The sequence below is a fragment of the Nipponia nippon genome, unplaced genomic scaffold (assembly GCF_047370975.1).
Source record: "Nipponia nippon isolate SJK-2023a ecotype South Korea unplaced genomic scaffold, ASM4737097v1 scaffold_28, whole genome shotgun sequence".
Lineage (NCBI taxonomy): Eukaryota > Metazoa > Chordata > Aves > Pelecaniformes > Threskiornithidae > Nipponia > Nipponia nippon.
Genome location: NW_028262345.1, coordinates 6,811,997 through 6,827,479, shown reverse-complemented (window position 1 = coordinate 6,827,479; position 15,483 = coordinate 6,811,997). Strand labels below are relative to the sequence as shown.

At 64.9% G+C, this 15,483-nt stretch overlaps 2 protein-coding genes across 4 annotated transcripts; both read right to left on the bottom strand.

The window, feature by feature from the left end:
- Window positions 1–1,304: 1,304 nt before the first annotated feature.
- Window positions 1,305–7,761, bottom strand: SCN2B (sodium voltage-gated channel beta subunit 2). Of its 2 annotated transcripts, XM_087763553.1 has the most exons (5): window positions 7,531–7,761; window positions 5,767–5,915; window positions 4,540–4,706; window positions 3,921–4,131; window positions 1,305–3,712 (listed from the first exon to the last, which is right to left on the bottom strand). In XM_087763553.1, the coding sequence occupies exons 1-5, from the start codon at window positions 7,698–7,700 to the stop codon at window positions 3,513–3,515; spliced, it is 897 nt and encodes a 298-aa protein (XP_087619679.1). In that variant the 5' UTR covers window positions 7,701–7,761; the 3' UTR covers window positions 1,305–3,512. The 2 variants fall into 2 exon arrangements, with proteins under 2 accessions (XP_087619679.1, XP_009470528.1); XM_009472253.2 differs by lacking the exon at window positions 5,767–5,915 and having other exon boundaries at window positions 7,531–7,740.
- A 1,841-nt stretch (window positions 7,762–9,602) lies between these two features.
- On the bottom strand, window positions 9,603–14,293 carry JAML (junction adhesion molecule like). Of its 2 annotated transcripts, XM_087763465.1 has the most exons (8): window positions 14,023–14,293; window positions 12,508–12,671; window positions 11,897–12,122; window positions 11,608–11,737; window positions 11,156–11,216; window positions 10,390–10,485; window positions 9,973–10,168; window positions 9,603–9,726 (listed from the first exon to the last, which is right to left on the bottom strand). In XM_087763465.1, the coding sequence occupies exons 1-7, from the start codon at window positions 14,063–14,065 to the stop codon at window positions 10,007–10,009; spliced, it is 882 nt and encodes a 293-aa protein (XP_087619591.1). In that variant the 5' UTR covers window positions 14,066–14,293; the 3' UTR covers window positions 9,603–9,726; window positions 9,973–10,006. The 2 variants fall into 2 exon arrangements, with proteins under 2 accessions (XP_087619591.1, XP_087619590.1); XM_087763464.1 differs by lacking the exon at window positions 14,023–14,293 and having other exon boundaries at window positions 12,508–12,738.
- Window positions 14,294–15,483: the final 1,190 nt, after the last annotated feature.

The following is a 15,483-nucleotide window of genomic DNA, read 5'->3' as shown; positions in this document are numbered from 1 at the left end:
TGCCAGCCTGCGGGTCCCCGTCCCCTTTGCCCATGGCTGTATCCACCCCTCCGTCGGGCCGACTCCTGAAGCTGGGTGGGCGGACACCCGCGCGCCCCCCTCCAGAGAGCTGCTCCTTTCTGCAGCGGCGAAGCTGTTCCCTGCCACGGGCCAGGTAGAGATGGCAGCCCGGCTGGGCTGTACCCCCCGGCACCCGGCAGAGCTTTGGAGGTGATTTTTGTGCCCTTCCTCCAGGGAGGGAGAGGTGCCTGCGGGAGGTGGGAGTTTTCCACGGAGTTAACCCCACAGGCACACGGCGAGGCGTGCAGGGCGCAGCCCCTGGGGAAGAGCTGAGGCTGCTGGTGCTGCTCGCCGGCACCCTGCTGCTTGGAGCAGCAGTAGGCTGGGTGAGGTGGGGCCGCTGGCGAGTGGGTAAGGCAGGGCAGGCAGGCAGCGTTAGCCCAGGAAAGAGGCAGTCTCCGTACCTCCGTAGGAGCGGTGTGCTGGCCAGACCTTGCTTGTGTGCGGATTTGGGACGCGCAGGCTTTCAGCGGCCCGGGTTGAAGGGCAGCTGGGAGAGGCACAGCTGAGGGCGGCTGTCAGAGCTCCCCTCGCCCTCGTGTCTCCGCGGTGGGTAAATTGATGGACGTGCCTATTAACTCTGCCCCGGTTGTGCCGCGCCGCTCTGGTGCATCTGCGCGGCGTTGCTGGATTGCTAAGTCGGACAGCAGCCCGGTTCCGGGTGTCCATCACCCAGCGCGTGCCCCGGGCTCCGCCGGAGCCTGCTGAGCCTTACCTGCCGTGCCCCGAGCCGCCGCCGTCCCCGGCTCTCTGCGGAGCAGAGGTGGGGAGGTCGGCAGGGCGCAGCTCCCTGCGGCCCAGCTGGAGCCCCCGCAGTGCATGCCGAGCACCCCCGAAATCTCGGTGCGTGAGGGCTCGGGCAGCACCGGCCGCTCCCCGGCCCCCAGCGCTGCCCTGCCTGCACCTGGCCCTGCGGCAGCTCCTGGGGACTGAGCTGCGGAAGCGCGGGCTGCCCTGGGCTCCCTCGGCACCCGAAGCAAACCTGGTGCCGCAGCGGGACCGAGCTCCGGCACGCAGGAGCCTTCTCATCCCCCTGGCAGAGCAGAGACAAGGGACCCCGTCCTGCCCCTCCGGCAGGCAGCGGCAGGGAAGCATCGAGTGCAAAGTTTGCGTTTTGTTGTTCTTTTGTTTGTTTAACTGTACAAAGAGCAATAAAAACATCCTACACTCGGCAGAGTGTTTGGCAAAAGAAACCCATCAGCAGGCGCAAACCCAAAACTATAGTCATGACCGCTAACGGCGCCTCCTGTGGGTATATATATATTTGTAGAGGTTCTCTCTGTTGTGTACAGCTATGTACATACAGATGCATTGGCGAGTTGCAATCCAAGGATAGTGCATGAAAGAAATGAAAGGCAGATGCAAGACTGGTCATGTGCAACAGTCAGAGGCCTTTGGCCGCAAAGTTGCCAGCTCAGTCCCGCGTGGAGCCGCTCACAGCCCAGCTTCGAGCAGCAGGCGGTCCCGGGGAAGCGGCCTTGCGGCCGGCTCCCCACCGGCACCGTGCGGGGAAATCCATCCGGCGTGGGCACGGGGGCGCGCGGGGGCAGGCGGCCTCAGCCCAGCCCTCCCTGGGCAGGAAAGCCCCTGGGAGAGGGGGAAGCCACACGGCGAGACACGGCGCATTCCTGCTGCAGACGGGAAGGGGAGCGGCGCAGCGCCCAGCGAGGTCGAGCGGGGTGGAGAGGGCACGCAGGGCCAGGGCAGAAAGTGATGGGGGCAGAGCAGGGAGCGCACGGCCATCCCGTCATCCCCGGGGCCTGGTGGCATCGCCTGTGGCGCTGCCAGGATGGCACCTGCACAGGGACGCGGCAGTGCTGGGCGGCGGGTGGTGCGGCGAAGGTCTCCCTTCTCCCCTGGCAGGGCTGCCCGTGGGTGAGAGGGGACCTCCGTCACCGGGCGCTGGGCAGTGTCCCCTGGGGCTCCGTGCGTTGCCCCTCTCCTGCCATGGGAGAAGAAAAGCCCGGGCACGGCACGGCAGGGGACGCCTCCCCGGGTCATTTTCCCTGTCTGACCTGCAAGAGGCCCCAGGGCGAGCTCCCCGCACGCTCCCACCAGCACAGCTCACCTGCCAGGTCTGGTGCAGGGGGCGAGGGGCTTGCCCGAGGCCGGGTGGAGCGCCCGAGGCCGGCAGGACCGCCGGTTCCCAACCCTGGGGCTCGCCGCATCCCCCTGCACCGCAGCGGGGTGGGACCAGCCGGGGTCACCACTTGCTCACGCCTGCCCTCGCCCCCCGCAAGCTGCCCGGGCCACTGCTAATAAGGAACTGCGGAGCAGGCAGGGCAGCTCCGGGGGTGCGCTGAGGGAGCTGCCGCAAGCAGGCGGGTGCTGGCCCGTGGACAGGGCTGAGGCTGGCAGTGCATTGCCGTGGCAGTTACGGATTGTGCAGTGCTCTGCGGGGAGGCTGGAGGAGGCGGCCTCAGCATCACAGGGCTGCTTGGGGGTGACAGAGCTGTCCTGCCTCTGGGCCCGCGGTTGTGCCCAGTCCTTCCCAGCAAGCGCCCAAAAACTCCTCTTCCTCCCAGCAGCTCTTCATCCCTAGCAGCCGCACCCCGCTGCTCCCCACCACCGCTGTTTGGCACACCAGCAGAACATTGTCCATTAGAATTACCCTCCCCAAGAAAGAAACGAGCACAAAAAAGTCAGCCCAGCACCTTTGGCTGAGATGCTCAGGCCCAAAAATAGCCCGAGAGGCAGAAGGGTACATCTGTTACACACCAGGAGCCATTAGCGGCTCCAAAACCCAGCAAAACTCAGAGACAGCACGTGGGCTAACGGTCATTACCCGGCCAGCGGCTTCCGAGCAGGCTGGGACAGTTCCCAAGGAGCGCGAGCTTCTTGTCGCAGCACCCTCAGCACTGGCGCACAGGACTTGCAAGGAGGAGACAGGCAGCTAACGAGGGTCCCTTGGGGACGGGCACACCAGCGCCCGTGCCCCGGGCACAGCAGAAGCGCCTTGGGGGTGAGACGTGGCCCCAAGGGCAGACAGCTGCTGGCCGCTGGCGTCTGCTCTCTTTTTCTAGCGGGACAGGGCGCGGACATCTGGGCACGGGGCTGCCCGGCCCCCCTCTGCCCCTCCTGGCACCCCCTGCAGCCCCTCCCTGCGTGGGGACGGTGCTCTTCCCCCCTCTGCCGTGCCACCTGTCCCCAACAGCTCCCCGCGGCCCCACGCAGGGCTCCGGCACTCGGAGCGTGCCCAGCGGGAGCAGGGGACAAGCCGGTCCCAGCTCAGCCTCAGGGGCAGCCTGGATGCGCTTCAGCCACCCTCCCCAGCCCTGCCCGCTGCGGCCAGGCTCCGGGGACCTTCTCCTCTCCGCGCCCTGCTCCAGGCTGGGTTGGGTATTTAGATGGAAGGAGGGATGCTCTGGGGAGACAGAAATCCTTGCTCTGGGAAGCACACCGAGGGGGTCACGCTGTACAGGGGTGAAGAGGGAGGGGCGGGCAGGGGGGCGTTACTTGGTGCCCTCGTCCGGGTTGCCTTCGCCGTCCGTCTTCCCTTCCTCCTCCGTCTTCTGGTCGTCCGTGTTCAGCCTCTGCTGCTTTTTCCGGCGCACGCATTTCACCACCATCAGCACCAGGATCACCACGGCCAAGAAGCCACCTACAGAGGCGCCCACGATGACAGCCACTGTCGAGTCGTGCTTCGGGGGCTCTGGGGAGACAGGGCACGGGCTCAGGGCACGCAGCCCCCAGCTGGGGCAGCCAGCGGGAGCGACAGGGAACAGGCAGAGCTTGCTCCCACCGCCGGGGAGCGAAGCCTGCGCACGTAATGCCCGGTGAAGACAGGGCAGGGGGTGGAGCAGAGAGCCAGCCAGCACCCATGGGTGCCCGACAGCGGAGGGGACTGCTCTACCACTTACCTTTGGTGAGCACCTTCAGGCTGATGCTGGCGTGGCCCCGCTGCCGGTCTGGAGGGTTCAGGACATAGCAATTGTAGGTGCCCTCGTCCTCCAGCTGCACATTTTTGAGGGTGAAGGAGACATCGTACTTGGTGGGGTTCCCGGTGAACTCCACTCGGTTCCCAAAGCGGTCCAGCTGCTTATTCATGATCTTCATCCGGAACTGCAGGAACTGGGCAGCCCGCGTGGGAGAGGAGGTGAGAGAGCGTTTGGCCCCCCGCGCGCTCGCCTCCCCCGGCCAGGCGTCCCCCTCCCGGGCACGTACTGCCCCGGGCGCGCCCCCGCTGCACGCTCGCCCCCGCTCAGCTCCGGCCGCCGCAGTGCCCGGGGCCAGGGCCTCCTCGCGGGGCAGCACTGCCGGCACCTCTCCCCACTCGCACCCGCCTGTCCTGCCGCAGCGGGGCGGCTGCCCTGACCCCTGGTTCTTTACGCAGTTGGTCGCTAATTTTCCCCGTGGCGGAGGAGGGCCGGACAGCAGGAGCAGACCTAAGGAGAAGGCTCAGGACCCCATGAACGCACTCGACTACTTCAAGCTGGTCCCGGGACCTCCCAGCAGACCCCTAGCCCCGGCGAGACTCACCAGCTCCTCGGAGCAGTTGCTGCACTCCTGGTACGTCCAGTTGAGGGAGAACTGCTTGTTCTCCACCTTGTAGCAGGAGTTGAAGGTGCAGGAGAGCTTCACGGAGGAGCCATTCAAGGCGTTGATGGTGGCGGGAGCCATGACCTCCATGCCCAATCCCGTGGGCGCTGCCGCAGGCAGAGAGAGCAAGAGCAGAAATGCAGCTGAGTTAGCAAGGGGGCACGAGCAGCCATCCTGCTGGCTGAGCCGGCCTCGCCATCCCACCCCGCGGCCAGCTGGCCGCACAGAGCTCGCCCCGTGGCCTGGGGTTGCCTTTCAGGCACGTCCACGCGCAGACCACGCTGCGGCCAGCCAGGACCGGGGCTTCCCTGCGCAGCAGTGACGGGGACAAGGGGGAAGCAGCCCCAGCCCTGGCACTATCCCTCAGCTGGAGAGAGAGAACATCAGCCCTGCTCTGCAAGGGCTGATGACCCCTCTCTGCCAAGCCTGGCCTGATCGCGCCCAGCGCTAAATTCTGCTGGCTCCGGGCAAGCCCTGCTCCTCGCCACTTAAATGAGGTTTGCCTGCTGCAGAAGTGGTAGCGCTATGCAAAGGGCTGAATGCAGCATTAGCATGCAGGGCTCGGCGCCACATCCGCTGAGAAATTTATGGCTGCGCTCATCAGATTTCATTCCCGGCAGGATGCACTACAGCGGCGAGGGCTGGGATCTGCCAGGGCCAGCCCCCGGGGGCTGCAGGGGGAATGCAGATGCTCCCCGCCTCCCAGCGGTGTTCACGCAAGGATTCTCCAGCTGGGAACGACCGGGTCAAGAGCTCAGTCGCTCCTGGGGTGACAAGGCCAGTCCCTGCACCCCGGCCTTGCTGTGGCAAGCTCGCAGGGCAGGACAGCTCACTCGGGGCATGGGCAGTGCTGGGGTGTCTGTGCCCTGCTCCCTCTTCCGCTCCTTTCCTGCAGCTCCCCTCGTCTGCTGGCTGCCCCAGCAGCACCCGAAACCCAGCGCCTGCATCCAGCACGTTCCCCCCAGCCTGCAAAGGGGAGGGTGCGCACGCTGAGGCAGGCTCCTGTACAGCCGCCTAGCTGCAAACTCCAAGGCTAAGCCCCGAGAAGCAGAGGGATGGAGAGCCCTGGAAGGGCTGCTGGGAGGGACGACGCTGCGAAGGGGGGCTGTGGCACCCGCAGGGCAGGGCCAGTGGCACTGGCAGCAGGTGCTTTTCCGATCACCTCACCTCTCCCCTTTGGCTGCTGCTCTTTGCTCTCAAACCTTCTTCCTGAGGTGCTCCTGAGTCCAGCCCTGTGGCCGAGCTGGATGCATGTCAAGGCTGCTCCGCTGGCTAATCCGCTCCGTCTGCAAGCAGGGCAGGAAAGGGGCCAGGCTCTGCGGCCAGGGAAAAGAGGCTTTTCCAAGCTGCAGATACGGCTGTTTCGAGCCACAGGTCTTGCCGCAAGGTGCGAACCAGCAGCATCCTGAAGCCAGCGCTCTGGAGGCAGAGGGGTGCCCTCCAGGTACGGCCAAGCCCCCGGAGACGGCTCCCTGCTCGTGCTGGCAGCTGGGCAGCCATGACGAGCACCCTCCATCCAGCCCCAGCGCAGGGAGGGCTCCCCCAGGGTGCTGGGAGGCGGGGATGGGGAGAGCTGGCGCATGGGGACCAGTCGTGGCACCCAAGGGAAGAAGCGTCCGTGTCTGAGCTGGGGACCCAGCCCTGCTGCCCCATCGCAGCCCACCCCCTTAGACGCTTTCAAGAAAAGCTGGTAGGGCTGAGAGAGAAGAGCCGGGAGCCTGCCTGTCCCGGGAGGCTCCTTCACAGACCCAGCCCAGCAGGCCTGGTTGGAGGGGTCCCCGCACAGAGGCGCTGGCTTGAGTGCCCGGCAGCCCTCGCGCTATGCCCTGCGTGCCCGCGCTTGGCTGGCGTGGCTTTGTGCTGCGTCCTCGGGGCGCCCCAGGGCTCTGCAGGGGGCTGAGGTGCCACCAGGAGCTCTCCCAGGCTCTGCAGCGACGGGGCAGCCCCGGCCAGGGCTTTTCCCTGCCGTCTGGTGCGGCGGGACGACACTGCAGCCGGAGGGGCCTCGCGGGCAGCCAGCACGCGATAGGCACGTGCCCCGGGAGCACCTACGTGCGCGGGTCCAAACCCTGCCGTTGCCCGGGCGCCCAGCACCGGGGGAGGACAGAGGTGGGGAAGGAAACCACTAAAATCCCTGGCACCGACCGTCCCGGCTGCGTCCTTCGGCGCTGCGCAGACTCCCCAGCGCTCTGTCACACTACACCCTGCGCCCGGGAGGTAAAATGACACGCAGCCTCTAAAGCAGACCTCGCTAGGCTTTTTATCCTCCGTTTCCCAGGCTCTCTCCTAAAGCAAAGGCAGCCCACCGGGAGCTCCAGGACAGTGCGAACAGCACTCCACAGAGGTGATGCGTTCCCGTTTCCAATCAATACAGACCCAAACCTGCTGACACACGCTGCTGGCTCGGGGCAGGGCAGAAATGCAGAGACCACAGCTCCCCGCCGCCCCGTGCAGCGCCGTCAGCCCAGAGCCCGCCGCCCCAGCAGCCAGCCGCAAACCAAAGGCCAGTCGCAAGCCCGTAGCCCACCCGCCGCCGCCCTCCCAGCGAGGCAAAGCCAGAACTGCCCCCTCTCCCCGCTGCAGCCCACACCGCTGCCTAGCATGCAAACAGCCTCGCGCTCAGACAAAACCTCCAGCGAGCAGGATGCACGGCTGTTTTAAGAGAAGCTGCGGTTGCAACATAGCCCCCATCCTGCCTGAAAGCAGGTCACCCTGGCTGGCGGATTTCAGAAGGGTGCATAGCGGACCACCTCCGTCCCCGTCCCTGCGGCACAGCATCTCTCGCCGGCTCGCTGCTTCCCCGGGGGCAGGAGGGGCTTCTCGGGGCTGGGGCGTGGGGAGGGGGCTCCTGGCCAGAGAGGGTGTTTCTCCCCAGCCTGGGTGCTCGCCCCTGGCAGCCGTGTGCATGCAAGGGGTCAAGTCGACACTTACCCAGCGAGAGCAGCAAGCTGAGGCCAGTGAGGAACAAGGTGAGCTGCGGGAGCCAAGCTTCCAGGCTCATTTTGAAGGATTTTTGTGTATGGAGAGGACCTGGTGTTGGTGTGGATTTTGGTGGTGGTGGTTTGCTTTTTTCGAACGCCCGGGTTATTTGCAGGTGACATATAACATTAGAGCTGCTTTATTTCCACAGCCCAATATGGCTGGCTGGAGCGGTGCGGGATCCAAAAAATCAGTAAATGCTATGGTTGGTGGATTTGAGCAGGGGAAGTGGGAGGGCAGAAAAATTTTCCCCTGAACAGAAGGCGACCGCTCCTGCTGCTCCTGCTCCGGGATCCGGTCGTGGGCTGTGTGGCAGAGCGTCTCCTGCAGCGTGCTGAGCCCAGGGCAGCCGAGGAGCGGGCTTCTGCTGGGAATCCCTCTGGCCGTGCGAACTTGTCGTCGGAGCAAGCGGCGCTCAGGGCTCCTCTTCCCCCCGGGAGGCCAAGAGCCGGGGGACGCAGCCGGTGCCTGGGGGTTCCCATGGCCCCTGCAGCCCCCTGATTGCAGTGGGGCCATGCAGATGTGTCACCTCTGCCCTGCCGGAGGCTGGCAACCCAGCCTTGCTCGTGCCGTTCACAGCAGCAATTCCCACTCTTGCAGGCCCAGGAACATCAGAAATGCCCCCCCGAAGCCAGGCAGAGAGCAGAGGGGCTGATCTGGCCTGGGAAGGGCAGAGGGTCCCAAGCGGGCGGCCTGCACAGCAGTCCTGGAGGAGGCACGGCCACGGGCAGGCAGCCTGCAGCGGGTAGAAGCGCTCCCAGTCTGCCTGCCTGATCCCACGCTGATGCGAGGGCAGCCCCATCGCTTCCCGGGGTGCCAGACTCTGCCGGCACCTTCCCCCTTCCCCAGCGGCATGCTATCCCAGGGCAGCGCCCTCTCTCCATCCAGCCCTCGGGATGGGGAAGCTCTGCCCAGCAGTAACAGGGCTGGAGAAGGTCTTTGGTCCCCTTCACGCCATCGGGCCACGGACTCTAAGCTTGGATTCTGGCTGCAGAGACCGGCGCAGGACAGAGACGACACGAGACCTCCCGGAGACCAGAAAAGCCAGTGGCAGCAGCTGCTCAGCCACCTGCGGGACGCAGGACGGCGGGGTTTGCTGCGGCAGCATCAGTGAGGAGCACGGCGAGGGGTGCCCTGGAGCCGGAGCACATCTCAGTTCCCGTGCACCGGACCCCCGGGGAGGAAGGGATGGGGCAACGGGGAGGCCAGAGGGATGCAGGGGTGCTCTGCTCCCCAACCAGCTCCAGGAGGGGAAACGGGGCAGCCCGGGGGGAAGGCATCAGAGAAGCGCCAGGGTGAACACAGGCAAAACGCTTAGCAAACGCACTCGCTGCGCACACAGCACAGTTTCCCAACCACACTCTGCTCTGCTGGAACGGGTCCCACGACCCCACAAAGGCAGCGGAGGTCATATATAAGCCCTGACACCCCGAAACCAGCTCTGGTTGCCAGTGCCTCCTGTAACCGCATTTCTTGGCTTCATCCAGGAAAAGAGAGTAGGGTGTCAACGTGAAACCAAGGACTGCAGCCCGGAGCAGCCTGCGCTGCAGTCTCCCATCCAGCAGAGCCGGAGGTGGTCCCCAGCGCGCCCCGCTCCGCACCTGGAGGTGTCAAACATCTATATATAGGGCAGGAGAAGAGCCAGCCCACGGCGAGACGCTGCCCCGGAGGCCCGGGAGGGGTTGCTGGGCTCCCCCCGGCCAGGGCAGCGAGGCCCAGGTGTGGGGTGCACGTGGAGGTGCTCACCCACGGCGAGCAGCTGGTGCACGGGAGACGCGCGAGCACGCGCACGTGGGGGGACCCCGCTGCCCGCGGAGCCTGCCCCGCTCCCCTCCATCCCCGGCAGAGCCGGGGGGCTCGGTACAGCCCAGGTGGGCCCCCTCCTGCTGCAAAGGGACCCCCTGCGCAGCCCATTTGGCTTTGCTGCTCCCCGGAGCCAGCGGGGCAGGCGCGGGCCAGGCAGCCTTTGGCACGCTCGGACATCACGCGCTTAAGCAGGAGGCAAAAGGAAGCCAGGAAGAGGGAAGACTCCCTCCGTTTTATTATCTTCAGAAGACACCATTGGCACGTCTGCATGGCTCCTGCTGCATCTTCCGCTTCCTCCCCCTGCCAGGCTCTCCTTGGAGATCGGCATCTCGGGACCTGGAGCTGCACGGACCAGGATCAAAGCTGGAGCGCAGAGGCTGTGCCCTCTGTGCCCCCCTCCAGAGACCAGGAGACGAGAGCCAGAGAGACGCATCTCCCCCGGTCCGCCGGCAGGCAGCCGGGCTGGGACGTGCCCCGGCAGCGGCTCTGGCACGGAGCACGCGGTGAAGCGGCACCGCTTCTTAGAGGAAGGGCTGACAGCAGCAGAATGCTGGCCTGCCCAAAGGAGCAAAGCCGTCTCGCACGCACCTGCTGGCTAAGGGGCTTAGGCCCCCCAGCACGGCTATTTCTCCCCCTCCGGAGCCCAGGGAAGGGTGGCCTCTGGTCTGCCGTAGGGTTCCTCGCTTTGTCCATCACCCTGTCGCCCCTCTGCCATCCATTCTGCCGGGATCACCCTCTTGGCCAGCTCCACGTAGATGCCATTCTCCTGGAAGGGAGTGGGGTGCTGCAAGGAGCAAAGGAGAGGGCGTGAGTCTCGCCGCAGGTATCGGGGCCCGTTTGGACGGGACCAGAGGCAAGGGATGCTGCTGTCCGGCGTGGGAGCGAGGGGTCAGGCCCTGGATGCCATCACCCTGGGGGGGCTGGTGATGTAGGGGGTCACACCACCCGCAGCTGCACGCCCTGCCCGTGCCTGCCACAGCTCGGGGCAGCTGCTCGCCTCCTCACCATGGTTATGTAGGTCTCCTCGGCTCTCTTCTTCTTCCCTGCATCCTGCTCAGCCTTGGGTACCTCGGCTCCAGGGAGCGAGCAGTAAAGCGCTTCCTATGAGAGGGAGATCAGGACGCTTGGAAACGAGTAGTCCCCAAATACGTGAGGGCCTTCTTACCCCTGTCATAGGACTAGCACCGAGAGCCACGGCCACGGCCGGCCAGCAAACAGCACCTAATGCCTGGCCAGTGCGGAATCCCCTCCCTCAGCCTCCCCAGCCCCGTGCCCCATACACCCCACGTCAGCGATCCCTCCGTGTCCTGAGGACACGCAGCCTTAGCTGGTGACGAGACCGCAACCGACCTGCGTGAGGACAACCCTGGCCCCAGCCTCCCGGGGAGGCTGTGGCCCAGGCCCCCGTCTCCCCCTGCCAAGCCTCTCGGCTCCCAGGCATCGGGCTGCTGCGGGAGCATTTGCTCCATCAGCACCTCCTCTTAACTGCGAGCCAAATGAAACGGAGGGACCTGGGGCTCGTTCCAGCCGCCGCCCACACAGGCAGCCGGCGGCACAGCAAGGAGCCCGCGGCTCTCCCGCGCGTGCCACGCCACGTCCCTCGCTGGGGGTGCCTAGCCACGCGAGGGCATGGCCCGCTGCGGGCGCCCGTCCCCTCGCCTGCCGCCCTGCGCGCCCCGTCCCTCCCCGTCTCCGCCTCTCCTCCCTCTCTTCGGTTCCCGCGGGTCGTGGCGATGTCCCAGGGCAGGCGCACACGCGCCTCAGCTCTCACCTCTGCTTTGCTCTTGCTGCCACCATTTCCACTCCTCTCCAGGGCCGTGTTGGCTGCAGACCTTGAGGGAAGGCCACGGCGGTGTCACCTCTGGCGAGAAGCATCGCCTGCTCCTCCTGTCCCTGCCCTCCCTTCTCCCGGGACACCGGGATCCCTTCGCCCGTGCCTGGGCCAGGCCGTCCCTGCTGCTGGCGTGCCGGGAGCCCAGGGGGTTTGGGAGCAAAGGGGGGACGGGCCAGGGCAGCGTGACACTAGAGGGCAGCAGGAGCCTGCACCCCGCTGCGGGCCGCGGCATTACCCGGGGAGGGGAACCCTCCGCTCCCCGCAGCTCCAGCCCCGCTTGGGGCGGCTCAGGCCAGCGCTTGGCCAGCGCTTGGCCAGGGAGGACAGCGCGGGACGGCTGCAGGGAGGTGCTTTGCTCAGCCCCGTAAGCCCAGAGCTAGCGTTGGTACCTCTTCCTCAGGCTGAATCCGGCCAGGAAAGCCAACACAATGGCCACACAGCCGCAGCCCACAGTCACAGGCCAAAACCCAGCGCCTCCCGGGGCCGCAGCGTCCTGGGCGCCTGCCGCTGCTCGTCCTGCTGGGGAGACACCAAGGCAGGGGATGGTACACACAGCGACGCCGGCCCCGCTCCCGAGGAATCGTGGTGGCAGGTCCGAGAGCCTCCTGGAGCCTCCGCAGCCCTTCTGCGTGGGGCGAGCAGGGGGACAGGAGAGGGGAGCGGTCAGAGGGCACGTACCTCTCTCTCTCGTGGGGCGGACATGCAGCACCGTGTGGTTCTTGAAGACACTGCTGCGCTGGAGCAGCCGGATCTCACACACGTACGTGCCGCTGTCGTTCACCTGCACGTCCTGCAGCTGGATGGAGCCATCCCAGCGGGAGACGTCCCCTTGCCACTGCGCCCGGTCCCGGAAACGGCCCACGGGGATGCTATGGTTGCTGTAGTAATAAAACACCATCTCCTCCTGCCAGGGCACAGACAGCATCAGGTGAAGGGAGCCCAGTGGAAGGGCACTGCCCTGTGCGCCTTCCCTGCTCCGAGCCGTGCTCTCTCCCTCTCCCCGTGGAGCGCTCGCCACGCACGCGGGCCCAGCTCACTCCCACGCTCTCTTGGAAAGCCCCAGGACGCAGCACCCAGCGCTGCGCTTCCCCTGCGGTGCGGGGCCATGGGGAGCGGTGGAGGTTCCCCGCCACAACGTGGGGGAACCTTCCTCCTCTCCCTTCCTGGCCTGGGCCAGGCGGGCGGGCTTCCCCGCAGCCTCCCAAGGGCAGCAGGGCTGCCTCGCTCGCCCTCCCCTGCCGCCTGCCCCCGCGCCCTGCTCCACCGCCCACCCCCTGGTCCCGACCCACCTTCTGCGTGTCGGCTACTGCCGTGCGCAGCCAGTCCACTTTGGCCATCGTCCAGCCCTTGGCCACCGGGTCTAGGAAGAGGCACCGCAGCAGGACAGAGTCCCCAGCGCTGGCTTGGAGCTGAGGCTCCACGAACACCCAGCCAGCCGACCCGCTGCATCGCTCTGCCAGGGACAAGGACAGCAGGATGAGTCCAGGGAGGACGGCCAGATGCAGCCTGCCTGTCCCCATAGATATCTCCTCTCCAGGTAAGGCCGGGGCTAACGGCACTGACCAGTCCGGAGCGCAACGGGGAGGCCCTGCTCCCCCTCCCTGACCCCTGCCTTTGGCGTGCCCGGGATGCGGGGCAGCACATCCTCCCAGCCTCCAGACCGAGGGCTGCTGCGCTCGCTGAACAGGCCACGGGGAAGGGAAGTGGGGAAGCACAACCCCAGCCCTCTGCGTCTCCAAGCCAAAGGCTGCGGCTCCTGCAGGGCTGTTCCAGTGAGTCACTGGCTGGGAGAACCAGCGCCGCTCATCTACACCGGGCCAGGGGCAATTCGACTGCTTCACGCAGACTTCGGTTCCTCTTTCACAACCTGCCCGTTTGGCTTCCTTACCCCTTGCTCACAGGCTCCTGACCTGGCCTTGGATTTGTCTGGCCACATAACTACTGCTTAGGGTTTCTAGAGAAGCCAGGCGGTGGGGAAAAAAAACCAAAATAGAGGAACATCAAAGAGCACCGAGCTGACATAACCAGGCCGAAGCAGCTGCCGACACGGCAGGCTGCAAAGCGTACGGCAGGAAGGGGAAACAAGTGGGGCAGAAAACGTCCCTGGAGCTCGTGGAGAGAAACCCTGCGTGCCCCGGAGCCTGCGCTGGCAAAACCCAGCAAGAGCAGCGGCGGAGGCTCTGGCACTTGTTTGTCAAGAACTAGGCGAGCCGATTCCGCGGGGAGCTGCTCAGACAGGTAGACTTTTCCTGGTGTCTTAGCCACTCTGCTCACCCCGTCCGCAAGCCCCTGAGGGCTGGGCCCTGGCAGAGCACCAAGGACTTGTCTGATGCCCCGTAAATAATAAATGCAAAGTGCTCCAGCTTCCCAAACAGGTTTCTTTAGGTCTTGACCAGCTGCGGAGTTGAAAATGACAAACATTTGCCAGCGGAGAAGACCAAGGGAGCCAGTCGCCTCGAGCAGAGCCAAAATCAATACCTTGGAAACCTTTCCCTGTATTTAGACTGGACAAAGCAGTTCTACTTCTCTCAAAGCCTTGCAGTCTGGCAGAATAAGTATAGGTCTCCATCGGGGATGCTGTTGCAGTTGGAAGCCTCTACGGACGAGCTCTGCAGGAGGGGAACACGCAGCACCCAGAGGAGCCACTGGGACCCAGGCGCCCCCTCACTGCCGCCAGCTCCGTGCGCCTGCGAAACCCCGAGGGGTTCTGAGCGCAGGACGAGGGGAACCAGCGGGTCTTTCGGCAAAGGCAGAGGGGAAAGCAGGCAAGGTAAATAAACCCACCAGAAGGAGTTCCAGCTTACCCAGCCATGTCAGCACCAGAGTCAGGCTCAGCAACGCCTTCATCTTACTCTAAAAAGAACAGCAGAGGTGAACGCACGCATCGGTTTCCCCTGGGGCAGGACACCGACAGCTTGCAACCCAACCGAACCCCGAGGTCAGAAAAAGACTTCCTTCAGTTCTTCGGAGAGGGCCACAGTCTTTGCTGCCTGGATGTTCAGCCTCTCGAGTTGGCCACTGTCCCAGCTGGGAGCCTGAAACCCGGCGAAGCACGGATGTCAGGCTCGTCTCTGGTTTGAGACCGCTGCGAGCCCTCAAAAGGAAGAGAGAGTGAGCGGGGGGAGGGCTCAGCCTGAAGCACCTTTGCATTTTCCCCTGAGTAACGAATCATTCCGGCGGTTTGGGGGTCGAGTCTCTAGCATCTGAACCGAGATGTTCACAAACCTGAACTCTGCTCAGAAAGCAACGAGGCGTTTTTTCTGCTACACGCTCAGAGAAGTTTGGGTACAGGTCCTAACACCACAGACCCCTTACTCTAGAGATACCCGCCTTGCTCCAGGGTGCTGCACTTGGTGAGACCTACTGCTGCAGCCCTTCAGAGTCTGTTCAGAAAGTGCCATATTTGGCCACTGCGTTCAGTCTGAGCTGCTGCCCATCCCACCAAATAAAGCCACGTCTCCTTTCTACACCTTGTAGACCTACCCTGCGGCCCAAGGAAGGACTGGCTGTTACCGTCAGGAACATGCCGGCCGGCGTTCACGCACGGATCACGGGAAGGCGCAAGCCAGTACCCTGCTTGCTGCGTCTCCGCTCCGTGATTCAAAGCCGTGCCCGTTCAAAACCGATAAACGTATTTAAGGGCAAAAAGTTGAGAGAAGCCCTCCCACTTGCAGAACCTGCACACTACAGTAGAATTTGAGGCTGCCGTTACCAGCACATGTTTTCCAATACACGCGCTTTGGCTGCAGAAATAGGAAAACAACAAGAGCCGAATCATCTCTGCAATCTTGCTAGCTTCTCTCATTTCTCCTCAGTCGTGCAAGCCATAGAATCTCTAGACCAGCTTCAGTAAGGCTTGGAAAGGGAAAAGGTCCCAGATATTTCTCCCCAAGAAACAGCCACGAGAGGAGTTCGAGTAAGTGTGTAAGGTAAACACCTGCCCTTATTCTTATCGCTCTCGGAGATCCCCTGCTCCCTTCAGTGCTGCGGGGCAGAAAGCCACCGCGACGGACCCGTGGTCCTGGGAGACCGAGTCTCCCGGGCAGCGCCTGCGTCCTTGGCGCTCCGGGCAGAGCCGATGGTGACAGCAAGGCCAGGAGCAAGGGGACGGCGCGGGCAGCGGGGAGGCGACGGGGGATGCGCCAGCTCCGCGCACGCGCCCTGGCGCGGCAGGAACGGCAGGAACAGAGAGCGGGCAGGGAGCGGGGAAGGCCTCCTACCCACCGCGGCTCACCCCCTAAGAAAGCTTCCATCTCTTTACGTGG

What these genes read in the sequence shown, in the direction of transcription:
- SCN2B (XM_087763553.1), bottom strand. Translation starts at nt 7,700, where the DNA reads ATGTCACCTGCAAATAACCCGGGCGTTCGAAAAAAGCAAACCACCACC. An exon ending in CAGCTTGCTGCTCTCGCTGG is followed by an intron (nt 5,916 to 7,530) that starts GTAAGTGTCGAC and finishes CCCTGGCCGCAG; the next exon opens with AGCCTGGCCCCTTTCCTGCC. An exon ending in GCAACTGCTCCGAGGAGCTG is followed by an intron (nt 4,132 to 4,539) that starts GTGAGTCTCGCC and finishes CGGGCTGCCCAG; the next exon opens with TTCCTGCAGTTCCGGATGAA.
- JAML (XM_087763464.1), bottom strand. Translation starts at nt 12,738, where the DNA reads ATGGGGACAGGCAGGCTGCATCTGGCCGTCCTCCCTGGACTCATCCTG. An exon ending in CAGTAGCCGACACGCAGAAG is followed by an intron (nt 12,123 to 12,507) that starts GTGGGTCGGGAC and finishes GTGCCCTGGCAG; the next exon opens with GAGGAGATGGTGTTTTATTA. An exon ending in AGGAGACCTACATAACCATG is followed by an intron (nt 10,169 to 10,389) that starts GTGAGGAGGCGA and finishes TGCTCCTTGCAG; the next exon opens with CACCCCACTCCCTTCCAGGA.